Genomic DNA, 27,752 nt, shown 5'->3' with positions numbered 1-27,752 from the left:
GATGTGGTGTGTTTTTTATATGGTGTGGGTTTTCCCCCAACTTTTAGTTTGAAAAGCATGCCAAATAATCAGCTTTTTTTTTTTTTTCTTACAGATTACATGGAAAGAAATGATTCGGTATATTATGTAATTTCAACTTTCAGTTGATAGCTGCTATTTTTGCATGATCTAAAACATGAGCTAACTTCTGCTAATGTGTGGTCAGCCTGAAATATGCTTCCCATTACCTGCGTGGACCTCAGAGCATCTCTTGATGTGGGACATCTGTGGCACTATGCACGCACAGGGAGTTGCACAATCACACTCTTAAAAGAAATAATGCATCGTGGCTGGAGGTTCAGAGATGTGTTGAGGAATTTATTCAGATACTTTGCTTTTAACAACTAGGTTTTTTGGCTTGAATATATAAATACTGCTCCATGATTAATGGATTTCTGTAGCAAAGCAGTGAGCCTCTGTTCTTCATCATCATGGTTTGCATCTGGTGCACTGTCCTGTGGTTCCCTTCCCTAAGTTCAGAGCACTGACACATGACAACAAGGCACAATTTCAGTAGAAATCCTTATCATTCTGAGTACTTATTGTTATCATTGTTCTTGTATGTTTTAGGCCACTGTGTTTGTAAAGTGCCACCCATTATTGGCTTCCATTTCCATCTGTGCTTTATCTGTGCCAATTTACTAATAATATAAACAACATTTAAATTAAAATCCCATGTACCTACCTGTGGAACTAGTTTGAGTGGCAAATCATTATCCTTTTCCTGCTGTTAATACTTCTTGCCCTTCTTTTTTCTTCATTTGACTGTCAATTTAAGTGTTTCAACTATGTGCTCTTTGGGTCAGGAAACATTTTCTGCTGTGCATAGTAACTATTATTTGAAATTCTACTGGAGTATAAGAAATGACTGTCCAGACACTGAACCTCCTGATCTGTCTTGGTTTATTTCTGTACATTCATAGGGGACTAAATATAAGCGTTGCCACTGAGGACTGTGTGTTAAGTAAGCCCTTCATTTCCAGTCACCACCACACTTCTGTTACCACCATTTGTTGCTTCGTGCTTTGCTTTTGCTGCTGCTTCATCCTGCTCAGCCTTTGTGCCGTGCCTCCAGACTGCCCTGCTTGACATGCTCTTTCAGTAGCATGGTAGTGCCTGGAATGCTGTCCTCAGCAGCACTGAGCAACAGAGGAGACACAATGGGGATTCTAGTTACTTGCATGGGATTGTGGAAGGAGCTGAGCAGCAGCTGGAGGAGAGCACAGGTAGAAAGCAGCGTGCAAGGAGGGTGAAGAGGTAGCATAAGAAATGGGCAGTGCTCTATTTCATTCCTGCAGTGTAATTTCTTTGCTGTGGCCCTTAGCTATGAAGACACCTCAAGAATTTGATGGGAGGGGGGAAAAAGTACCAAAAAAACACCAAAAAACAAACAAAAAAACCCAACAAATTAATTCCTCTGAAATCTGCAGTTGCTGTAACTGAGATGATGAATGGAGCGAATGGTAACGTACCAAACAGTTCTTTAGATGTTCTGTTTGCAACAAGGGTCAAAACCCGAGGAGAGCAAAGCATGGCGTTATCTCTTCGAACTTCTCAGACCTTGAAGTCCCAACCTACTTAACATTTTCTGTTTCTTAAAGCGTACGCAAATCCTGAGTAAGCACAGGAAGCCATGGCTGACTCATGAGATTTCCATCAGTGTTTAAGATCTGGTTCATATCAGGATGGTCCATTAAAGCCAGTCGTCCCAGGCATGTGATAAAATGGTATCCTGTCTGCAAAGTGTCCCAATTACATAGAAAATGATTTTATTCTGTAACCTGGGGTGGATTTTACCAGGTTCAGTTCAGGAATAGACCATCTTATTCTCAATCATGCATTCCCTGCTTTTATTAGCAAACAATAGTCCAGTTTAAACATATTGATAAATATTCCCATGAAAGCAGCAGCCAGTAAGTCAGTATTAAAATCGCTTACAATTAAATGTAGTTTCAGTTAATACCATCATAGTCTATCAGAGGGACCTTGCCCAATACTGAACAAATGGATGTGAGAGCTTTCAGAGCAGAGCTCTGAATTGTCTGCCAGACTTCCCATTATTCATAATAGAGACTTTTTTTTTTTAATAAGTTGACCTGTTTAAGGATAAAAATGCCTGTGAGTATAATTAAATTGAATTCAGTGCTTCGAGTGACCCTCTGATTCATGGGCATTTGCAGTAGGAAGAACAAAAATAAAATTAAAGCCTTATTGAAAGGTGCAGTAATTAAGTCTCTCAGTTACCAGCTGGGATGAGAGAAGTCTATAGACAAAAGAATATTATTCAAGCAAAGGGCTGCCCCTGTGATGTATCTAACGTCTGTCTACATGGGGGGGAATAAGTTCTTATTACAGAGTCATGGTGTTGTGTTGTTTTTTTACAGACAGATAGAGAAGTGTTGCTTCTAGGCTTGGTTCTTCACAGTCTCATGTCTTTCTACAGCCACATATGAGGAACCCCATCTGAAGACTGGCTGTATCACCAGTGTTAATGTCTGGTAGAATTTGCTTTGCTAGAAAGAGAGTTGTGTTCTCTTTCTTTGAGCGTTAAGTGAAAGGCTGAGACAGGGAGGCTCTGCCCCTGAGAAAAAGGTGCATTTTTCCCAAGAAGCCAATCTATTATTTGGTGCCCATTTTGAAAGATAAAGCAATAGGAATCACTTAAACTGATTCTAAAGGCATGTTTTTCTGCTGCTTTGGACTAAGGGGCTGGTTATAATTCTTAGTTACTTGCTTAAATACCCATTGATTTCAGAGAGAGTTAGGACACACTGATATCTTTGTTATCGAGCTCTGAATTCTGTATCCGGAAGACACTCTTATATAGGACAGATGCTGGAAGGGGCACACAGCATTGCACAATGTTACTGCAAGTTACGTTATGAGGTTAATTAATAAGGGCTATGCTCTGGAGATAACCTGTTTCTTGAATTACCCTCTTTCCTTCTAAGGAAAAGAGCTAAGGGAAATTTCACATGTTTTTAATAGAATAGAAAAACCGTAGAAAATAGGGCTGAAAAGAAGCTCAGGAGGTCATTTCTCCACATTTCTACCTCAAGGTAGAACAAGCTGAATCTAAACCATGTCCTGAGAGGTACTTCTCTGACCTCCTCTGAATTTCTGGCAGTGGAGATCCCACAGCCTCCTTATGTGGGATATTCGCTTCTCGGTGCTTTTACTTACAGATGGGAGGTTTTCCTCGACACCTATTCTGAATCTCCTGCTGTTTTTATTTATTTATTTCAATAATACATGCCCCTTTCTCACTAACACAGAAGGTTATATAAAGTCTGTATCTGCCTTGTTGTTTTGCAAGTGAGTTTTCACATTTCCCTGTGCCTTGTCATGGGTGATATGTTCTAAACTTTTGGTCATTCTCATTGCTTTCCTTTTATTGTCCCTCTGCCATGTGCTGTTCTTAAGCCAAGCTCTTGCTGCTGAAGTAGCTTGGCCATTATCTGACTGAAGGAAAAAAAAAAAAACAACAACCAGAAAACAGACATTGCTCCTTGAACCCAATGGGCATTACAGGATGAATGCATGTATATCCAGAGTGGCTGCAGCTTGAGAGTTCTTTTAGTGGTAACTTCAGCACAGTCAGGAAAACAAATGACTGAGCACTGGCTGGGGGGGGCTCTGCTGGCGTCACTGCTTTGAGTGCTACCAGAGGCCCAGAAGTGAACTGAGGCGTGTGTGCTCTCCTTGGCCATCTGCTGCTTTTTGTCACTGCCTCTGAATCCCTCATTCTTTGATGTTTTTGAAAACTTTTTTAAAATGATCCTCTTATTTTCAAACTTTGTGCAGTTTCTCTCAAATTAAGTTAGTGTTTTAGTGATGTGTGTAAAAGGGGGGGGTGGGGGGGATAAAAACCTGGTGGTCAGAAGTGGCATGGAGTCAGATCTCAAACTTATGTGCCAAGGATGGGATGGACTTCATGTTTATTTGATTACATCAAGATAAAATAATAACACTGAGATAACATTGTGCATGAACAACTGTGAATAATGTGCCTATGGTAGTAAAATGATATCTGTAGAATAGCTTTAATAATGTATTCTGAAGTTAAATTCAGTGTTTTACCTGAGACTGAGGGCACTTCCAGAGGAAGCCTTGCCCACCTCCAGGCAGGTCTGGCTGGGAGACTCTGCTGGAAGGCTCAGCCCCGGTTCAGTCTAACAGCAGGTTTTGGTCTTGAATGTATGTAAATCTAAGTGTCTCCCACTTACTGAGGGATTCATCATGTAACAATCTGTTGTGAGAGATCTGCTGCCTTAGATTCTTAAAAATAGGATACTCCTGCATGCCCTTCATTTCCAGTGCTTAAATGTTGAAGGATTATGGGAACACCCCATAGTACAGCCAGCACTTTTGTTCCCCTGGTTTCCTCTGGTTCCTGAGCACTTTGTGTTTCTTTTCAGTATAGCACAGCAACTGCATTTGTAGGAAACACCTGGGGCATTCACATCATAAGAAAGATGAATTTAATTCTTATAGTAGCAGGTATGCAAACTGATCTCAGTCATTCTATTAAAAAAAACTGGTTTTCTTTCCATGGTCAGGCATGGGAACTCTCTAACCTGAAGAGATTTCAGTCTTGTCTTACTGTACACTGCTGTTTTCTTTCCTTGCAGACCTTCTGTAATCACTGCTGAACACAGGAGGAAACTTTGATCACTGAGGTGTTAAAATCAGTAAGGCTCGCTATTGTTTTCACTTGGGATCACAGTAAATTCAGCATATGGACTAAAAAAAGGCAGATATAGTCTCATCCTTTTCCAGCCTAAATGCATTTTGCTGTCAACACAGACATTTTCTTTGTACCAAGACTAGATCTATACTTTAGAAGTTACTGTAAATGCAAATATTTGTTTGCAGTTTGTCTTTTCCTTCTCGCCATTTGCTAGGGTGGTTGGGGCAATATAATTTGCAGGAGGACATATATTAAAGGAGCATTCCTTAGGAGGAAGGAGCGTAGCTGAAATCCAAAGTCCTCCATCAAATGTAGAAACTGCTTTTCCTTCTGTCCAGGACTAGGAGTGTTTGTCACACCACCCACTGGAGATTAATTAATTTTTCATAGTTTATATAATAAGAGGAAGATGAGAGAAATGAGTCAGTTACTTAAAAATATTTATTAAACTCCCCCCCCCTCCTATCCCCCTCCACCCCCCCAGATCAGAAACTCTAAAAAAAAATAAATAATAATAATAATAATAAGAAACTCTTCTGTGTTTACTAAACTAGGCTCATTTTTCCTGTTATAATGGTGACTCATAGCTAAAAGGCAGAAGAGACTCCGGAAGAATTGTGAGGTACTGCATTGCCCTTGACAAGCCATGCTAAATATCAGGAATTAATATAAAGATATAAACAGGGGACCCAGGCAGTTTTCCTTATTGGATTTTTCAGACTTCCTGCCACAGGCTGTCCTTGTGGGTGGAAGAGCACATTCTGTCCTGGCTTTTAGCAGCAGAGCTGGTCCAATTTGCATTCTTGTGGGCACTGTTTTCCCTTTCTTTGTTTTGTGGTTACTTGAGCTTATTTATCTCTTTTATTGTCACAACCATTTTCTATTCCCACCGTCTAGCCTTTATGAAAGTGTATCAGCACTGAGGCTCCAGCCTTTCTGTATTTTATTTGGGAATGAGTTGATTTTCTATCTGTCTTTGGTACTAATAAAAATCTATAATTTAAATGAATGATTTCAGCAAAAACATGGCATGGCTGATGATTATGTAACCAGTTCTGATCAGAAAGAACAGATTGAATATTAGAAAATGCAGAGTTTTGGTACAAGGATGACATATTTGTCACAGAGCATTATTGCTTTATAACAGAGCTCTGAAATACTTGTTTAATTTCCCTGTCTCTGAGGGGCTCCCATTGCTTTTGCATTCCTTCACCTTTGGTTTACTACTCTAATTTGACTTAGTATTTATGTTTTCAAATAGAAAAGCCGAGGTAATGGCTGTATGTCTAACCAGTAAAGGCAATGTAGGATTGAATATGCCCTTTTTCTAAAGGCAGGAAAGTCTACAATATTTTACACTTGTGAAGGTTCTGAAGGTTTTTCTTTTTGCTCATACTGAAAGGAAGAACTGAGCTTAATTACAGCAGGTGCTTCATTAAGATTTCTGGAAGCTTAGAGCATCAGATCCAGGCCTCTTTCCTGTCATTCTCAGTAACTTCAGGGAACATTTGGGCCCACGTGACTCCCTTGTAGTTTTTCTATCTGCTTTTCTAGTACTTTTTATGGTAAGATTTTAGAGTATTTGTGACTATGTGGACGAAGCAGGTTTCTTCATACATTTTCCTTATAGGTCTAGAGCAGCTGCATAGCACTCTGCCCCACAGTGCACTCGTCCTACAACACAACCTGAGCCAAAGAAAAGTCCTGAGGCATTGTGGGGCCTGGAAATTGAAGCAGGAGAGCATGAGAGAGAGATGAAGAGATCACTAAAATCAAACAAAGGAGATTCTCTGTTTCACTGCAAAGGTTGTCCCTCTTTGCTGCCTGCCACTGCTGCACACCAAGGATCCTAATTGCCACCTCTTTACTATCACAGCTGCACATGCTAGTGAGGTGTTGATAGTATTTGTGTGTTAAAATCTCCCACAGTCATGCGTGGATTTGGCTGTATAAAAATAACTAGTTTTGTACTGCTCCATATGTGATACACAAACAGGAATTATGCAGTGCTTACCGTGTGCAGTTGGTTTATGAGGCAGTATATTAGTAGTGTGGTAATATGGTGTCCTTTCCCATCACCTTCTAGCCAAGGATTAAAACACAGTTTCCAGGTATTAATGAATTAAATTTCATGGTGTTCCTCCAAAGCTTGAAGGCAATAAACTTATTTGACACCCAGATAGATGGATGTGTGGAGATTAAATGATTTGCTGGAAGAAGTGTCATTTGTCAGATGCAGAACTGGGAGCAATGCTTAGTCTCCTATCTTGTTACATCTTCCAATTTACTACTGCTGTGTTATTATAACTTAAATCTTGCTTTAACAGTTACTTCTCCTGCATTATCTCTGAGCTCAGCTGGTGTTCCTAATCTTTCTTTTCTTGGTGTATTATTTTCAGTCTAACCAATTGCAGTTGGTCGCTGTCATATCTCTTATGCTGACTCTGCATCAGTAGGAGCTCACTGGTGCAGGTGCAGCACCTGTATGTTTGTTTGAAAGCTGCCCTCAAGGCAATCTTTGTACTGCCTGACTGTACTTCTGATACATCCAGTTGCGTGTTATTAGCAGTCTCTTACAACTACACCCAACAAAATTCATTGCTATTTTTCAGTATGGATTAAAATACCAATTTGGGGTTTTTTCATGTATTTGGTGCTCTGTTGGCAATGAGAAATTCTCACAGTCCTGGCTCGTTTCATGGCCTGTCTACAGTGCCACAGAATTCTCTGTTCCAACAAAGAAACCGCATTTGGATTTCATCTGCATGTGATTACTTCCTCCTGACTTGGCATTTCATGGTTATGTAATTGCTATTTTAATTTACTGTTATCCTTAGTCCCAGTCTCTGCTTTTTGGAGCCCTCTATACATTTCTTTGTCTCATAAAGGCTGCTGCCATTGGTGGGGTTGGTGCTGCTGTGTGTTTGGGAAGCAGACTTGATCCAATTTCTTCATTTTCAAAATACTGCTTGGCACAGTGTCTTAATGGTGTCATTTCCGAGCTCACTACGTGCTTTTGTGTGACCTGATCTTCTGTCTGCTTTAATAATTTTCCTTCTTGTCCCACAGAATCTGTGCTGACTGATCACATTTAAAAACACACCGACACAGATGTGTCTGCCTGTGTTTCAGTTACAGATGCTGAGTGTTTACTTTCCAGTCAGTGTTAATAAGAACGATGAGAGGATGGTGATGTTGTTTGGGGGATGAGACATCAAGGGATGCACGAACCTCATTGTTTTCATTTCACGGAAAGCCCTATCATGGAGTGTTCAATCACGGGACATTCACATTATTGGGTTAAACTTTAGCTTGGAGAAGTCCAGTTCCTATAGAGATTCCCTCTTGTTTCCAGTGTGGACTCTTTTTTTGCTGGTTGTTCAAAAAAGCTGTGTTGTTCCCATCCATAATCAGAGATTTGCTGTTTTTCATCCAATGTAACCTGTGTGTCTGTAGAAAGTACAAGTGATCACTTCCCTGTAGATTATAAATCCTTTGGGTATACATAAGGCACTGTAGGTGTAGAAGACAAACATTTGTCCCCAAAGGTCCCTTATTTTTTGTTAATATTTTGATTTCACATCCTCTCTGCATATCACTCCCTGCACATGCAATTGACGATGTGACTCCTAAGCACCTCTCCTAGCTGCTGATTCTGTGATGTGTCTCCATTTGAAGAAGCTTTGAGCCCACTCATCCCTGTGGGTGAGTCAGTCCTCAGCAGTGTATTATTTACAATCATGCTTCATGGAGCTTCAGACAAGTTCTTGTTTGAGGAAGATGTCTTCTGATCTGAGCAAGTTTGTGCTAGATGCTGAGCCAACCTCCAGATAACATTGCTTGTTTGCATTTGTTTATCTTCTGTAAAAATAAAACCCAAGTCTTACACACACGTTATGTGATTCCATGTTCTGCTCTGCTTGGCTGTATGCAGCATGGATGCAGGTCTAGGCACTTGGTGACAGCAGGACAGTAACACAGACCTTCACCCCTTCCTACCTTTCCATTACACAGGGTCATGTTGTCTACAGGCAGTTGTGTGCTGCTGCCTTTCTTGAGGTATTATGTAACAGAGTCTTTTTTATATTTAGAGCTTGTCTGCCTGCTGAAGAGATCACAGGTTTAATAATAAACTTAATGGAAAAGACAACAATCTTCTTTAAGAGAAGCAGAGAGAAAGACCAAGTGTTGGGTTATTTTTGTCAGCTGCCGTGGAATGGGGGCAGCTTTATTGCCCTGCAGTGGGTGAGATGAGGGGGTCAGTGCAACGTGGCTCATACAAAGAAACATGCCACAAATGCCACTTTAAGAAAAGACTGGTTCATCCACTTTGTGATGAATGGACAGGTGGAATACGAGTTGTATTGAGCAGTCCGATATAGGAGAACTATGTCTGTAATCATTACAAGATTTACTTTGTAATGCCATTGCTGTGAGAGATGGTAGCTCTTATTTTCACCTGACCTTATAACAGATTTGTCTTTAAGTGGTGCTGGAAATAACTTTGGAACATGTTTTCCGAGTTTTAAATAATTCACTGTCTCTTTCAGGACAGGAGCGAGGCTACAGCACAGCAGACTTGTTGGAAATCCTCAGCTTGCTCAGGATGGATACATGCAGCCTTTGTGCACAAAAAGAGCTATATATAGATGTACGCTGCAGGCGAGCTGTTATGCTGTGCAGGCTCAGGACCTGCTTTACCCAAAGCAAAAGCCATATTCTTCTTCTGAGCGTGGTCACTCCTGTGTCGTATGGTATCCTCAGCACAGCTGTCTATGAAATCACAGCACAGGTTTTAAATGAGCCTTTGAACAGGAAGATTGGAGGCTCAGCTGTGGAGGGGAGTGGGGGCAGCACAGAGAGCTGTGTCTCTTGAGCCTGATGGTTTGGATACCGTGGCTTATCCCTACAACCTACATGTGATGGAGCCAGTTTCAGATGCCTTATACCCTCACATGAGCTGAGATTGACTTTTTCCCCCTGTTTCTTTAGTATTTGTGTAGATAAAGATTACTGTTCTTCTTGTATTTGTTTAGGGTTGTGGTTTTGTTGGTTTTTTTTTTTTAACCTCTCTGGATTTTCATTTTTTTTCTTCTTCTTACTCCTCAGAGATGCCACAAATTGCAGCATTTCCTGCTATAAATAGATCCATATAGAAAACGAAGGTGAACTATAAAAGGAAAACTGTTTGGTTTAAGCTTATGGTGCTACAACTACTCCCCCAGTTCTTCTCTCTGCAGTATCCAAGTGTAAATCTCTCCTTGTCATTTGTGGGCACGGCTCTATTGATCCTGCATAGTGGATTTCACATGGGCACAGTCCCCTGTGCATACATGGTGAGAAAGCAGGATGTTCCCCAGACACAGGTCAGCAGACATATACTATCCCATCAGTCACTCAAGGTAGAGCATTTCAATGCATTTTTAAGCCACAAAGAGCGTAACCTCAGCTGCCATGTTTGACATAATTTGTCAAGAGTAGCCAAGATAATTTCTGTTCCTGTTGTTTTTTATGTGTGCAGTGTTTCATGATGTGGTCTCTTAAAAACATAGGCAGAGAGGGGAGATGAGGCTTGAGATTTCCACATTGCACTCTTGAATGTGAAATCAGATTTGCCGTTGTGAAATGAAGGTGATAGCTGGGCTTCTTTTTGCAGCAGAAAGATGAAGGAATAGAGGTAAAGGAGATTATTAGATATGTAACTCATTGCATGGATTTTGATCTGATCAAATAGGTCATGTTCAACTGATATGCACATATATATATATATTTATAAATATATATATAGAACTTCCTCTCTTAATATATATATGTATGATTATATCTGGGGAAATCTTTCTTACCTGCTCTTTGTGAATATGATCTTTGAAGATGGGTAGTGGTCGGTTTGGCTGTTGTATTTTCAGGAAATCTTCTAAACCAGCATTGGAAGCAGAGTATTTTACAGCACCAGCCTGTGGAAAAACATCTAAAGGCTGCCATTGTGTCATTCAGACAAGAACAACTGAAAGCCCTTATGCATTTCATCTCCTTTTCTGTTCCTCAACACTATAAATAATTCAGATCAGTTGGCTTAACTACGACTGGCAACTGCTATTTATTAAGAATGACTGAAATAACTATGTAGCTCAGTAGAATAGAATGCATTTGGGACTTTAATGTGAAACAGAGTGGCTAAAACATTTTGGTTGTCCTTTTGAAGAAGAAAAACTTAAAATCTCCTGCTAGTATCCCCTACAACTCTGCAAAGGATAAGTGTCAGTGGGAATTAGGATGTGATCTTTCCAGAGTAAGCAAGGCTTTGTTCATATACAAGAGCATGCACACTCATCTTGTAGCACTATTTCCCTCTTCAGTATCTTGTTGTGTGCATCGTTGTTGGTAATTTCAACACTGAGGTTACAGTTAAATCTTTAGCTTGCTCCGGTCTATAATATATGTATGTATTTGTGGTTATGTGTTTGTCTGTAAAGTTTTTTTAAATGCTTTGTATAGATTTTATTTATATTAGTAGACAAAACAGCGGCAGTATTTTCCAGTGATCAGTGCCAAGTGAATTGCAGTTCTCATTTCTTTCCTGATTTAGGGTTAATTAACAATGCCCACCCCTCCTTGGTGCTATTGACCATTAGAGTTGGAATGGCTTTCTGAAGGTCAATGTCATTATCCCTATCCTACAGACAAAAAATTAATCCATTGGAAGGGCTAAATTCAGGCAGGGTATTGCTACAGCAGAAATAGAGCGTGTTGCTGTGGAGTGGCAGATATTTGGCTGTACATCATAAGATGTATTACTGTATAACGTGAGAACGCTTTTGCAAGTCAACTGATTATAAATGGTGCATTTGGAATAAATTCTGTATCACAAAAGAGTTGACATCCAGGACTGAGATGACTAATTATCTAATCTCACATCTGGCATAAACACCCAAGCCATTTGTACAATGAACTGCATTTCATGAGAGAGAGAAGGGAGAAAGGGAACATTCTCTGCTGACTCAGTGGTCGTAAATCTTCTGGGGTGTGTTTTGCTTATATTTGATATTTGTCCAAGGGGCTGAAAGAAGTAAAGTGATCAAATGCCATTTGAAAATCCTGGCCTGCAGCTTCTATTTTTCTCATTTACCTGAAGCCAAATATTTCAATACAGGCACAATTATGTGAGGGATAACTCGGTGCTATCACTGAATGGGCGCTGTAGATTTATTGCCTTCACCCTTTATTATTTTTTTTTGAGAGCTCATTTTACATTTATTTGCCTTAATAACATTCTACACTGGAGATATAAAGGAGGAGAGCAGTATGTTCTGCTATGAAGCCTTTTGTTTCATTTGCATGAAATAAAGCTACAACACAGCTCAATACGTTTTTCTTTCTTGGCCAGCAGTCAGAGAGCTTTGGCATGGGAATGTGACCTGAAATAGAGTAAATGCTTTGCATGGGGTGACGCTTAGTGAGCTTTTGTTTGTGGACGTGTTGATGTTATACGGTATTTCTCTTCAAGGTAAGGAAAACATCAGTGATAGTTTATTTATAACAGAGAGAAAAATAGGAGATGAATCAGCGATAAGTAAATGATATGCACAAACTTTTCAGGGCAAAGTGTGCCTGCTGCAACAAGGCTCCTGCAGCACCAACTTTTCTAGGTAGCGTGACATGAATATGATTTACAAAGGAGAGATCATCAAAAACTCCAAGTAGGGCATAAAATACCAAAATAAAAGGAATATAGGTAAATGACTTCGGGACAACTTCAGACACTCTCATTGATTTTAGTTGGCATCTCATTCTGGCTGGACAAAATACAGAATGTATAAATTAAGTTTTATGTATACCGTGTATGGTTTTGTGCTGATGTTGGCACACTTTCAGATGTAGAATTAAATTACTTTTTCCAATAAGGCAGCGTAGATTGAGGCATGGGTTCCTTTCTTTGCTAATGGAACTAGTAGAAAGATATTGAATTATGCTGACTTTCAAATTGACTGAGAGCCAAAGAGAGGAAAAAATCAATGACATTTTTGATGTCCCTTAGAGCTTTTTAACAGGCCCCAGCCAAGCAGGGAAACTCAGTGTGAGATAATAGCTGTTGACATTGGTTTTCCAGTTAAGAAATGTGTTTCTTCAGGTAAGCATGCATCCTGCATAGTCACAGACATCATTATCACTCTGAGCACAGGGTTGCTAAGTAGGCAGTGGCTGGTATTTGGGATGCCAGTCAGAGGATCTCGGTTACAAGCTATGCACGTCACTCAAATGCTAAGCACCTCTGTCTGAACAGAGAATGCACAGTGTGTATATTCTTTTACAGAGATTAACTTGAAGAACAACAAATAAAAATGGAGAGGGATCTTTTATTTCATTATAAATTCTTGAAATTACACGTGACTCAGGTGATTAGAGACCAGCTATGTAAAAACAACCAGAGATCTCATCATTATAGTAAATGTCCATCAAATAGGTGACTTGCTGGTATCCTTAAATATTTGTAATATTTTTGCAGCTTTGTAAAAGTGCACTTGATAGCAGCAGCTGTAATTTAATAGAAGATGGTCTGATCCCTCAGAATCTTGCTGCTCAGATGGAAAAGGTTCTGATTTAGATAGAAAGACTAATGCATAGATACAGCCTCAACGGCTCCGTGTTGTGACTGAGATTCATGGATGCTGGTCCATGTCTGTAATGAAATAATTTCTCTTTGCCTTCCTTCAAAGTTCAGGTTTGCCTTTCATTTAATAACAGGTGGGTATAATTCACCTCTGAAGGACTTTAGTCCTGGAATGGGATTTTGAGAGCGAACTCCGAACCTCCAGCTCTTTGATGTAATGAAGAAAACTATCATATCATCACTTCTGGGAATTCAGTTTCTTGCAGTAATTTTGCTTTCTGCTCCTTGAAGATTCATCTTGTTTTTCTAAGGGTTGTTCATGTAATCATAGGCTTCTGTCATTTTAAAAGCAGGCTTCAATGCAGGTGGCATCAGATCTGCAGAGACTGAAATACAGGTAACCTCAGAACTGCCTTGTTGTGAGAATGAGTGAGAGAAATCAAAGAATTGGGCTTCAAAAATAATATACAGATAATCCCTACAGCTCTGCAGAGGCTGTTTTATGTACTCTGTATTCTTCACATTTCACCCCTTTAGCATCAATCGTTATTAGTGATAGTCATTAGATCACAAATATTTGTGCGAATGGTTTGTGATCAGTAGCCATTTATTTTTGTTTTAGATGGGCACCAGTCTATGTGATGTTATTTATACCTCGTCACAGAGACACAGGTGTGAGCCTGTCATTTTGTCTTGCTTTTAGCTCCTGGCTTTCTGCACTGTCATTCACACTTACCCCTCTGGAGGAAGGAAGGAGCAACTTGCTGCACTCAATCTAATTCACGTGCTGAAGACAGTATGCTAAAAGTCAATGGTTGCCTCATATGACCTGTGCCACAGGATAAAACTCTACTAATGCCATTCTGAAAGTTAATTTCAAAAGTCTGGTTTGTAATGGAAGAAGGCTGTGATGCTTGCATGTCCTGCCTACCTGCCAGGTTCCTCTCACACATCAGCCTAACCTTGGGGGCTGTCCTCAATCTAATTTCAAAGAGGAACTGAAGGCTGCAAGATGTCAAAAAAAAAAAAAAATTAACAGGTATTTAGTTAACTGAAGGCAGAATGGGTGTAAATAGCCACTCCAAGGTAAGGATGGGCAGGGCTGAGCCCCGATGCATTCATCAGGCAGCCTCCCAGCATGTGTCCTTCTGCTCCTGCTGCTCCTGTCTTTCACTTGGCCAGCAAGAACTTCTGGTGAGCCAGATGTTGGAGTAGTGTGTTATGAAGCCTGCATGGGAAGTGTGCTGAAACACGACAGAGAGGGGGAATTTGGATGCAAGTCAGCACAGCTGGAAAAGTGCCTGGTCTTGTGTTTGGTACTCACTGGCAGCTCTTGTACCAGCTGCCTTGGAGGACAGGAGTCAGCACAGCCCTCCCTGCAGTGCCTGGCTGGAGGGGCCAGGTGGGGTGTCCCTCTGTAGCCAGCTCTCCAAAGGGTTAATAGAGAAGAGGATACAAACCATCATTTCCAAACACACTTTCTTGAGTGACTTTATTCAATGTAGTGCCGATGTTTTAATTTTGCTCTCTGCCCTGTATCTTTTTAATTAGTTTGATGTCCCCTGCAGCACAGTGGTTACTTTACTTCCTTATTCACAAGTTCCTATCAAAAAGCCTTGACAGATAAGGGCAGCGCCTGAGCCCTTTTGTGGGATTGATGCCAACACGCCCTCATTGAGTTGTGTTTTTGCAGTTGTTTTCCATCTGATAACCAAACATAATTTCCTAGAGTTTTCCATTCACACCTATTTCACACATGCTTTACTACAGAGAGCAGTTTGTTGCCTCTTCAAATCTTTCCCCCAGAAAAAGGAAAAAATACAAATCTTATTTTCTTAGGTAAGGGTGGTTTATCTCAGTTTGTGAACAAGACAAACCCCAATGCCTCTGAATGTCCTTATAATGGTTAGCAAGCAATAGGTTGTTTCTAATGGCATTTTTAAATTGTTCATTGTTGTTTTTTTTTTTTAAGGAGGGTGCCTGAAGTATTTTTAACTAAGTAATAATTGCCACATATAAGCTTAATAATAAGGTTTTATTCTATTTTGTGATGCAGGGTTGCAGTGATTGCAATTAAGGAGAACTTGTCAGCAAAAATCTCCAAACCTAATAAAGATTTCCAAAGAGAAATTATCGTTCTCATGATAATAATTTCATCCTTGTTCACTATATTTATCTGTGGAGTCTCTGGGACATTTCTGAGATCATAACCTCCCTAAGTGCCTTGACAAGTAAGATGCAGCTATTACAGAATTAATACAGCTTTAAAACAGTCTGCTGAGCATATTATTGAAGTTTCTTAATCCAGCTGTTAAAGGCACTGTCTGAGCAGTAAACCGTATCTTTTTAGGTCTAGTTAAGATAGACTTAATTACAGGAAAATATCAGTTTCTTCATGCTCTCTAGAAGATGGCAGTGAGTACAATCCCAAAGGTTAATTATTGAGTAAATAAAGACCACTGCAGTTTCTGTTTAGAATATGGGCTCGTCAAAAAAGGTGCATTTCTTTAATGGTTTGTATTATATTTCTGTTGCTTACAACTGTCAACACAAGGACAGAATCGTTTTGAATGTGACCAGGCAGCTGTCTGTGTGAAGCCTATAGATAGCAGCTTCCTCGTGTGGAACATTTTCAGCTCCTTCAAACAGATTTATCAAGCATCTTTACTGCCTCAACACTGCCAGCTCAAATGACTTCTCAAGGAGCTTTGGTTATGCAATCTTTTAAGTGCCTTGTTGTTTTTGTTTGTTTCTTCACTTGTTTGTTTGCTTTTTCTCTGTTTTAGTAACTCACTGCAGCAGCAAAAATGTAGCGCGGAGTTTCTGTGTCTTTTAGGGAAAACAAATCCATTTGTCCACCATGACAAGGCTTTAAATAATCTTCCAAGCTTCCACCTGCTGTGCAGAGCAGCACGGGGCAGAGCAGAGCAGTGAGCTCATGGGGGAAGCGGTGCTTTGTGAGTGAGGAGAGGAGAACCTTCAGAGACAAGAGCTGGAAACAGCATTTGTCCTGAATAATTAGAATAGCCCCCGTAATTGTTGTGGCATCTGAGGACTGCTTGGTGGAAGGAATATTCCTCTCTGACATACAGGCATTGGGAGACAAACAGAAACCTTTGGCTTGTGCCTTGTTCCAGTGGCTGTCCCCGCAGACAGGAGGTGGCTGAACAGAGCTGGGTAAGAAGCAAAAGGATCTTCCCAAAGAATTTCTCTGTTCATTATTGCTGCAGTTCACAGCATGGGAACTTTCAGTAATAAAGACTTTAAAGGTTTCTTTAAAGGGCTTCCAGGCTGTTTGAGAAGCTCCATCTGGAAAAGGTCTCATGAGACTTCGGAGTGTTTTGTAAATACAGGCTGGGGACAAATGAGGGTTTTCTTAAATTGAATTCTTGCAAAACTTGCTTTCTAACAAGAACTTGCAGCAGGCCACATTAACACAGGAATGTTTACCAAATTGCATCCCTGGTGTAATGCTTTTTGGAAAGGGTACAGTTAGCTTGTCATCTCTATAAAGACTTTTACTAACATAGTAAATTAGAGGTCTTATGGGAATGTGCTCTAGTTGGTTCTTTTCAGGTCGTGTTCTTGGTCTTGGATTACTGTGTGAAACTACGTGTGATGCTTTATGCTGTTTGCCTCTGGATTTGTTTTGTGTTTCGGCAGATTGAATAGCATTCCTATTTAAATCGTGTTTCATTCCAACTAAAACAATTGGTGCTCTGCAGTGCCAGGGGATTCTTGAGGTAATAGGAACACTGTATGGTTTGTGATTTACTGGCTATTTCAGCCTTTGAGAGGTATCAGTACATTTCAGTCCATTTTTCTTGCTTTGTTTGAGCCAGTGATGCCTCATCAGTTACACCACACCATGGCAGTGGTGTTCTCAGCACTGGTGGCTCTTGATTGTGATTCGGTCCGAGGCAGCTGTATGCCTGGAGCGTCATTTTTCCATCAGCAGTGCTAATGCTCCAGGAGCACCAGCAGTACCAAATCTAGAGACTCGATGTCTTACTTTCACAGTTTTCCCATCTTTGAAATGCCTCAGAATTTCTTAAAATGTGTTTACTTTGTGCATTTGTTTATGGCTGTGTGTTAGCTGCCCACACCAGGCAAAACCTGCCTGTCTGGAGCTCTTAACTTGTCTGTGCATTCCACTTAGTGCTTCTGGCAGCAGATGAGAACAGAGAATGTGGAGCAAGAAAAAGCTATGAAAGCTCCATAAATCTTATAGAGATTGAAAATATCACCTGCTATTATCTTGATATTTTTCCCTTTGCCTGTGCTCTTATATTGAAATCTCAGATTTTTTCCTGAACATTGAATTAAGCCTCCTACAGCCTTCCTCCATCTCCTTCTCTCCCCCAGGAAATAACATTATCACCCTCTCTTTGTAAATGAGGAATTGAAGGTCTGAGTAGTGAAGTGGCTGGTCCAAGGTCAGCTCCTGAGCTGGTGGCACAGCAGTGAATAGACAGAGACGTTCTTGCTTTCAACTGTGCTAAACAAGACTGTGCCCTCCTGGTTTCAGTTCATCATAACTTGATGACTGTTAGTATTTGAACATAAGAACGTGGCAGAAGAATTTATTTTCAACCAGCCAATCCTTTGTTATGCCAGCAGCAGACATGAAGTACCTTCCATGCCCTCATAGATCTTGTCTGCTGTTTCTTGCCTTGTGTAAGGGAAGGTGTGAGGACAGCTGAGGACTATGAGAAAGGGTTATTATTTGAGCGTGGGTCTTTGTTGTTTAGTGGGATGTGGTAGGTACGTACCTGAACATTCTCTTTCATGATAAAAATGAAGATAATGAACCTAATTCTTCATCTGTCTCATTACTGCAATAATGAAGTATCCTGATAAAAGACAGACTTCAAAGTCTAATTTGTTTTAATAGCAGGCAGAAGCTCCAGTGCATTCAGCTGCTTGTTGAAGGGGAGAAGTAATTCCACTAAAGTCCTCTGAGAGGAGAAGTAAGAGAAGTGAACTTTGCGTTGTGCTGAGCAGGAAGAGGAAGTCATCTGTCTGCAGCTGGTCGCTTTGCTGCTTACATGGCATAGCCCTATAAAGGCTACATAAGAAGCTTTGTGATGAACAAATGTCAAGGGCAATTAATTCTTTGGCAGGCAGCTGTTATTATTAGGACAAAGAATGGCCAGACATAGAAGGAAAGCCTTCAGCCGATTTTATTATTCTCTACCATTTAAAAAAAACACAGTTAAGTCGCTCAAACCCCAGTGATGAACTTTTCTGCAATGAGAATTTGAAACTTGCCATCTCCCTTTTCTCATTAGGAGGCCTTGTACCAGGTTTAGAGCACAGAGAAAACACTTGGAAGTTCTTCACCACTTCAGTGCTATCAGCAAGAAGAGCTGTGTGTTGGGTTGGTAACATCATAATACGTGGGCCGAGTTAAACCCACTTCTGACTGTTTTTCTCAGAATTAATTGATGGAAACTGCCCGCTTTCAGGCTTGATTTATTACCTTAGCAGAGTTATTCCAGGATTGCTGCAGAGCATCTGTGGGTGTTCTAAACACGCCCACAATGCCAGAGAATCAGGAAGGATGTACTTAAACCCCCCTAATTTATCTAATGACATCCCTAGCAGTTTTTGTGTGTGTGGGTTTGGTATTGTAGTGAAAATACATTCTTTGGTTGGATAAAGAGTTCCTATGTGAGACTGCTAGCACTGGCTTTAGGGATGTGTAAATAGCATTTGGAGCTGATAGGGGCAATGCTCTGACTGGCTGCATAACTTGTAAATGTATGCTTTAGTTTCGTACTTAGCATACTTAAAATAACACCCCAAAATTGCAGATATGGGCACTCACGATTGTGTCTTACAGAGGTGGCCATCCCATCCCAGCCCATTTTGGCAGCCATTGTCTCAGTTCTCAGCAGTGTTCCCTCTTTGCCCAATAGAGATTCTTGGCGGCTCATTTATAAGGGGTACGAAACAAATATGGCTCTTCCAACATTTCCTACACTGACTAGTTGAGGGGGGATCAGCTGGGATTCCTGCAGGTCCCACACAGCCTGTTCTGTTTGTGCCTGAATCGAGCTCCATCTGAGGGAGGTGTGTTTGTAAGTGCTTTCAGCGTGGATTCTTCTGCTGTGCTTTATTTAGGCTGTGCCGTAATAAATAATCTTTCTCTGGCTTTTTTTTTAGGATGCTGTTCTCGTGGTGTTGCTAACTGCAGACATAATTATCCCATCCCAGGCGTCACAATCTCTCACTTTTGTTGTAACATGAAAATTGCATGTAACGTGAACAGCAACCAGTATTGCTGCTCCGGAGTATTGAAGCTAATAATAGAAATGAGAAACCTGTTCTTTGTGAGCTAAATAAAGGCAGACGAGACTCGAGAGAAAATCAGCTTCCACACGCACCCAAAGTAAAGGAGGCCCTGGTGTTCCTCCTGCTGATCGCTCTTAGCACCGGGCACTGCTGAATGTAAATAGGATCAGAGTTCCTGTGCTGTGCTGGGAAGAGCCAGTCCTAAGGCAGCTGATTTCCTCAAGCCGTCGTGCTTCATTAGTGGGCGCAGTGCTGAGGCCTGGAGGTGCTGCGTGAGCAGAATACTCAGCTGCTAATTCCAGGAAATACTCTTAGTGATGGTGCAGTAACACAGCACAAGTGGCTTTCGGCCATTGCTTGGAGGGCTGGAGCTTGTCTTATGATGACATATCATTTGCAAAAAGATATTTGTTGCTAATCTTGTATTTAAGTAATTTATAGGTGTGTTGAATTCTGAATAACAAGGATTGGAGGATGCATTTCATATATGTTTCCTGGATCTGTTGGATAATCCTACTGCTTGTAGCAACATTTGGTATCAATTATCAGAAATCCCCAAGTGCGGTTCTCTTTCCTGGGCAGCAAATCAAATGTGAACACAAGGGATGGTTGCCACGTGATTTTTGGGCTCCAGAACTAGTCTGATAGGTCCATGTTTTGTGTGTTGAAGTTTGTGGATGCTTCTAGGCTGATGCCTCTTCTCCATCCTTGGTAAAAGTGTGAGCACAGAATTCCTGGTCCTAAGTAGAAGAAATAGGCTCAGTAAGGGTATTTGCTCATTACCTGCTCCCTGGACTAGCTGATGTGCAGTTCCATTGCTGATGGGCTGTTTCTGAAAATGAATTAGCTCATATAGTGTGGTCCTGCAATGGTAGACACGTCTTATGCAGGACATCATTACCCCTGCTGATTACTATGGAAACTGGAGGTTTCAGGCTGCATCAGCAAGAGACACCTGGAAAAGCTATGTCACACAAATGGGAAATACAAAGGTATGCATAAATTAAGGAGTATTAAACTCCTCTCAAGTGAGAAAATGTACATTCAAGTGGCCTTGGTTTGCTATAGATTAATTAACCTCAGGATTTATCAGGTTTAATTAAGCTACAGTGAGTTAAAGCCACTTTACTCTTGATGGAGAACATTCACAAGGGAGCTTAATTCCCTTTTAACCTTATGCAATGCACACAAACTTCATGTATCCTGTGAGTTTGCCCTAACTTTCCTTGGCGTTGCTTAGGTTTTGGAGACTTTGGAACCTGAAGAGTTCTCTTATCCTTTGGAATCCTGGCCCCATTTCTTAGGAGGAGCTAGACAGAATGGACTTGTGATCAAAGTGTAAAATGGGCACTCAAAATACGCAGTACACAAGGATTGTGTGACAGACTGCGGGGGGTTAAAGTCTAGATTTGAGAAGCAAATTAAGGGCAAGAAACAAAACTTTAAAACTTAAGAAATGGGGAAAATAAAAGTGAAATGGGGCTGTTAAAATCTATATGGTAATCTTGGGAAGGTCCTGCTACTGGATTGTGGTGCTGTCTGACAAAGACTCAGAGGTTTTACAAGTCTTGGACGTGTCCAAGCTCCAGTTTTTCTATAGAGAACGATTGTGATGCATTACTGTGACTGAATTGCTTTGATAAATACCTTCATATGGGTTTCTTTTTTTCTCTTTTCCAGTAATTGCCCTTCATTTCTTGCTGCTGCTTTAGCTAGAGCCACTTCAGATGAAGTCCTTCAGAGTGATCTTTCAGCACACTACTTACCAAAGCATGTGGACAACGCCGATGGGATTATACGTAAGTACACCAGTGCATAACAACGTACAATTGTATGCGGTGTGAATCTTTCTTTTACACCATCTACCACAGTGTCCTATGGATAATTTGTAGATTTTAAAGTCATCAGTGCCTTAAATGATCCATCTAGTCCGACTGATTTGGTATGAGATTTTCCCCACATTAGCTCCTGCTATCAGTTAACTAAATAGGGCTGGACTTTAGCAACATCATTGTCCGTTGTGACATAAAAAGATTCATGAAGAATTTATCCCACTCCAGATAGCACTAGTGGCTCATTTCTTAGTTACAACTTTCTTGGTTTTGACTCTTGTCTAATTTCAACTTGAATTATCTTCTTACATCTTGTTCCTTTCTCCAGCTGTACTTGAGTCTTATATTGAATTTTTGCTCTTCAGACCAGATCTGTTACTCCTTTATTTTAAGAGCATCTCTATAAGGACTAGGACTGTATCTGGTGGCCCCGGATTTCTTGATAAGCACTTGCAACAATGCGTCCTGCTGCTTGCTGGCAAGCACAAGTTGTTCTTCTTCATCCTTAGAGGAAAGTCAAATATGTGTAGGAAGAGATTACTGAAAATAATTTAGAATTAAGTTTAGCTTTTACTACAGCTCTTTATTTATTTGTTTCTTTCAGCAGTGGGTAATGCAAACATGTTTAGTGCTGAAGAGGGAGATTTCCTTTTATCCATATATCCTTGTTAGCTATCAAGGTTTTGGCAGCATTCAGCTCAAGGCTGTGTACTTTCCATGCGTTAAATAATTTCATAATTCTGCTGACTAAACAGTCTTGAAAAACTTTCTGGGATGCTCATTACAGCAAAGAGCAACGTTCATCATACTTGCTGAGAGGAATTCTGCCATTCCATCTGGAAAGTACTGTTGCCAAGCCACTTTGCCCATTTCCTCCTTTCATGACTTAAAAAAGAAAAAGAAATGATTCTGGGGATAACTAAGAAATCTAAAACTGGCTATTTGAAGATTAAGATTCTGGTGAATTTCTCAGAAGCCTTTGGAAAACTGAGAAAAAGAAAAAACATGCGATGGGTTCCTTTTTGTAGGTATTGCTGCCTCCTCCTGCTGAGCAGGTAAATGGAATAGATTTGTCATTGTTCTGGCTGAGCAGCCTTCATTAATTTCAAATTGAGATCTCAGAGACTTGCATAAATATTTGACAGTCTCCAAGGAAATGTTGACTAAGCCTCCACGCTGAATATCTAAAGAGTTCAACAATAAAAAAAAATCACACCCACAGAAATTTCCATTTAAATCTATTTAAATCTGTAATACACAGATGCAAACAGAGATTGGGTGGTATGTGTATGGGCTGTGTATGTAGCAGACACTAAAAATCTGAGTCTTCAGACAGTGTGTTGAGCTCACTTGTCATAATGAAGGTACTCAAAGATGAAATATACCTCTGCAGACTCATTGTAAGATATTATAGTATGAAAATACAGAGGGAGAGGAAGATGGAGAACGTATTCTGGTCCATGGTTTTATATAAATATTGCAATTTCACATAATTTCACACCAGAAATGTACAAGGCTTCTCTAACCAAGACAAAAATTGGTTGTTGACTAGTCAGAAACCAGAGTTCTTATGATGAAGGTTTTCCTTAATCTCATCTCAGTGACGTGTCAAACCTGAGTTCTGATCCCTGTTGTCACACTGCCCGGATTTTCAAGAGAGGTCTTAAAATTTAAGTACTAAAAAGCAAAATCTGATCACTGGTATTCTCTTTACTCTGATTTTCCTCTAAACCGTGTCAGCGGTCTTTAGGAACAATGATGCCTGAGCTGGATTTCCCACTAGCTGTGGTACAATTAAGCACTGCCTCCAACACTAGGGATTTTGGAGCAGCAGGAGGGAAATGAAATTCTCCATGACACAACCACAATGACAGCTGAGTCAGCTCTGGCTCAGTGCTGCAGCATTAACGAGTGATGAGTAATTTACAGCTGTGAGGGGGTGGTTTGACTTTTGTGGGCCTTTCTCCTGTTTTAACCTCAGGAGCAATTATTGATGAGGCTGACACTACACATATTCCCTGCTGGGGAAAGGTATTTAGGATCTCAGCACAGCAAATCCATTTACTGCACTCTTCCTTTGGAGTCATGCTCTGAATTGTAACAGCTGCCTGACATTGAGGTGTGCAGTGTTTCCCATTATATATGCTCATTGGAAAAAGAAATGGAAGAGTAAGTCTCCTGCTGGAAAAATATAATTTGGACACTTCAGGCTGTATGTGTTCCCTCTTTAAATACATTATTCAGCTGAGAGGTTTCTAGTGACACCGGTGGGAGTGGTACAGGTGTTATGGGAGAACTGATATGCATTATTGTGATGGTGGTGGGATGACCTGGTCATTTGCTTTTACTTAATTTTATTTTTTAAGGCTATGTGACCAAAAAGACAGGACTCCTTCCTTCATACACTGCTAAAATAACTTAAAGTAATGCTATTATTTCTGCAGCTCATTATCTGTGTTGCCTCGGTTCTGCAGCAAGACATTGTTTTGAATGGGTACTTTGGTCTCAAACAGTACCTGGCTGTAATGGTTTGTGCTTTCTGTAAGTGATCCTGTGTGCCATGATGAAGTCCCTGTTGGAGCTGCCATAGCACGGCTACACCACCCTGTGCAGAGCTACACAGGGGATCAAATGCTGCAGGAAACGCATTGCTCTTCATTTTCCCAGTTCTGCAAATGAGTTCCCCAAAGGGATGGCAGCTTGTTTAAATTAAAAAGACAAACAATGAGCTTCTCACTGATGAATGCTGATTATGATAAGTTTGGCTTCCTCTTTTCATGTATCAGCAGCCAGAATTTCCCTGCTGACATCCATCTCAACTACTTGGCAAAAATGGTTTTGTTTCATCTTTGTAATGTATGCAAGAGAAAAACTCTCAATAACACTCTCAGCCTTTTATTTGTGGCTTTTGTTTTCCCCAGAGATCGAGACAGTGAAACTGGCCCGCTTAGTTTTTAGCAAACTCCACGAGATCTGCAGCAACTGGGTGAAAGAATTCCCACTCCAGCCGAAGCCACACCGCTATTATGAGACGTCCATCCACGCCATCAAGAATATGCGGAGGAAAATGGAAGACAAGCATGTCTGCATTCCAGACTTCAACATGCTCTTCAACCTTGAGGTAAAGTGAGATGACGTGGAAGATAATGAATACAATTGCCATTCATGGGGGGACTAGACAGTCTTCTACTGTGAAAATGAAAACCATACCTGTGATGGACCTGGGAAAGATTGAATGTCAGAGGGTAAGCCAGGTCACAACTGAACAAAGTTCAGTTGATTCTGTAATTATAGCAGCTATATGACATGCAGTTTCTATATAGTGTATATAGAATAAAAGAGCAACATCTGCTAAAATGCCACCTAACTAAACACTGTATGTATTTGCCCTGTCCTGATGTAACCAGACATGCAATGGCTGAAGAAGTGACCTGCTGTCATGCAGAAAGCATGATGTATTATTTGGTGGAACTCGGGTCCAGACTTCCCTTCTGTATCAGCCATCAAGTGCTCATGCTTGGTCTTCCTTCAGATATAAAACTGGACACTGTGGAATATCAAGAAGAATCTGGCAAGAATTTTACCGCTGGAATCAGATTGCTGCATAATTGATTCTTTATTACATTCTGTCACTTTAATAACCATTTTCTGTGCCCTATCCAAATTCTTACCTTTAAATGATACTAATGCAAGCAGAGGCAGATGTTTCCTCTGCCTGTCAATTGTCAGCTTTCTTATTCCAATTTGTGTTGGAGCCTGTTACTTAAAAATTACAATGTACAAATACTCCAGTCAGTGAGATGGCTGTCAAGGTTGAATTGGCACTGACAGTGGGTTGGTGTGTTATATGTATGAATAGGCACAGGAGCTGCTGTCTCCGGCTGCAGAGCATTGTTTCTTTGTTTGAACAGATAAGGGGAAGCAGAGAAAACTTGACTCTAAGATGAGTGATTTTGCTCTACTTGATTTGTAAATGCAATCACATTTAATTATCTGATGAGCAGGTACATATGAGTGTTTTAAACATGGGCATCTAAAGTGATGTGGATTAGAATTAAAGAAAGAAGGAAAAGAGAAAGCAAGCAGAGGTTATCTGGCTTCACATTTTAACTGTTCTGGCATTTTATCCCTGGTGGATTTCAGTCTTGATGGAGACTTCACATGAACTGTATCAGATGTTCTTCTTCACTCTCTGTGATTTTCATAGTCACAAAAACTTCTGCTCTATTTGATGGGAATGGCACTTCCTATTTGAACTGAGTGACTGAACTGTGGCAAATGGAACATAAGGAGCACTGAGAGAGCTGTGCAGGTGATTCTTGCAAGGCATCTGCTGCCATTTGCAGGTAGAATTCATTAGCAATGAAGCGGGAATTTTTGTCCATATTTCCCTTTGATGCAAGTGAAAATAGGTCTTAGTTCTTTGTTGTTCCAGTGGAGATTGCCCCTCAGTGCAGTTTAATGCTGGTGAATGCTCACAGAGGACGTAACAAGTCTCAAGTTCAAAAGTTTTAAAGACAAACCAATTAACTGTTTGCACCGCTTTCTCCTTCAGTTGTTTTCTCAATGTGTTTCTATTGACAGGATCAAGAAGAGCAAGCCTATTTTGCGGTGTTCGATGGCCACGGGGGAGTGGATGCTGCCATCTATGCCTCCATCCATCTCCACGTGAACATGGTCCATCAGGAGATGTTCCAGCACGACCCGGCAGAGGCGCTGTGCCGAGCTTTCCGGGTGACGGATGAACGCTTTGTCCAGAAGGCAGCCAGAGAGGTGACTGTGTTATAGGGGAGACATAGGCCTGACTCTGAAAGTATTGATTGACTCATTAAACAGAACAAAAATACAACCAGATTTGGGTGAATGAGAGAGACAGAACAAGTCTCTGGCACATTGGGCTATTGGACAGGAGCCTTGTTAGCAGGGGTGCACTAAGTGCTGTCAGCAGAGGGCTGTCCATGCAGTCCATAGAGCTGATCCCACCGGTGGTCTTCGTGTTCCATAAAACCTCACCCCATGCACTTCTTACAACATCCAGTTCATTAAGAAGGATGCTGCTATTCTTACATTCATATGCTAACTAGGTTTAGTCCTTGGGGTGTTGTGGGTTTTTTTTCCCCCCCTCATTTCTACAGTGTAAATATTAGCTTTAAAAAGCTAGAATAAAGTGATTGATTCCTCAGCCTCCTAAACTCATATAACGGCTGGGTTAAGTGGAGAACTTGAGATGCAGATAGGAATCTGGCATAGGAAGTCAACTAGAACAGCAGCAGATCTCACTAACTGAGTCTGGCTTCTGAAATGCAGTTCCAGTTCAAGGCAAGTCCCAGGGCAAAAATTAGTGACTTGCAGTGGCTCTGAGGGGCTCTGAACAGTCAGAACAGTAGGAAAAGTGCTGCCCTGTTTCTCCTTGGGAACAGACTGCGTGCACGTTAGAAAATCAATACGTTCTGTTCTTGAGTTAAGCAGGAAAGTGTTTTGAAATGGATCTCATTGTCTTGCTTAAAACTATAGGCTTTTGTTTTTTTTCCCATATAGAGCCTGCGTTGTGGAACCACTGGGGTGGTGACTTTCATCCGAGGGAACATGTTACATGTGGCTTGGCTTGGGGACTCCCAGGTTATGCTTGTGAGGAGAGGCCAAGCTGTGGAACTGATGAAACCCCACAAACCAGATCGAGAGGTGAGAATGGTCTGTTTTAAGCACACCTGGGCAGTGTTTGCCATGGAAGCTGACAGGGGTCATCGTGATGTGGGATTCTGGGACACTGCGTGTCATTTTCTCAGTGTGTTTCAGAGAGGCAGAGTGTTCCAGTTCATCTGATTTGGTTGGAAGTTAGTATGAATTTGTGTGCAAACCCTTTGCTCTCATCTCAAGGGGACTGCAGCCCTCACCTCACTGTGTTTGTGAAAATGCCAGGTACTTGTTGAAATGTTCAGAGGGAAGTACCAAGAGCTCTATTCAACCAACTCCCGTGTTGTCTTGATGTTTAGGATGAGAAGAAACGCATTGAGGCACTTGGTGGCTGCGTGGTCTGGTTTGGAGCCTGGAGGGTGAATGGGAGCCTGTCAGTCTCCAGAGCTATTGGTAAGAATGGGCTTTAATTCCTTTTTCTGCCTTGGTTTTTTTTTAATGCAAACTTTTTTGTAGCAACCAAAACATGAAATGCAGCTGAAGACAGAACTTCTATATTTGCCTCTAGTTTGAGGGGCTGTTCCGAGTAATTTCTAGCCTGAGGAAGGGAGAGCCACTTGCTCCATGCTGTGTTAATTAAAGGTCTTCCAGA

At 40.9% G+C, this 27,752-nt stretch overlaps 1 protein-coding gene across 1 annotated transcript in view; it reads left to right on the top strand.

Moving 5' to 3' along the window:
* The window catches only part of PPM1E (protein phosphatase, Mg2+/Mn2+ dependent 1E), a 57,807-nt gene that overhangs the window by 24,731 nt on the left and 5,324 nt on the right, over positions 1-27,752 (top strand). Inside the window, exons 2-6 of the mRNA XM_015880615.3 lie at positions 21,315-21,433; positions 24,388-24,587; positions 26,051-26,239; positions 27,005-27,148; positions 27,460-27,553. Coding sequence (XP_015736101.3) covers positions 21,315-21,433; positions 24,388-24,587; positions 26,051-26,239; positions 27,005-27,148; positions 27,460-27,553 — 746 coding nt within the window. The remainder of the gene's footprint in view (positions 1-21,314; positions 21,434-24,387; positions 24,588-26,050; positions 26,240-27,004; positions 27,149-27,459; positions 27,554-27,752) is intronic.

Source organism: Coturnix japonica, chromosome 22 (assembly GCF_054131305.1).
Source record: "Coturnix japonica strain WE chromosome 22, WE-NBRP24, whole genome shotgun sequence".
NCBI lineage: Eukaryota > Metazoa > Chordata > Aves > Galliformes > Phasianidae > Coturnix > Coturnix japonica.
This window is presented reverse-complemented; position numbering and strand designations above follow the sequence as displayed.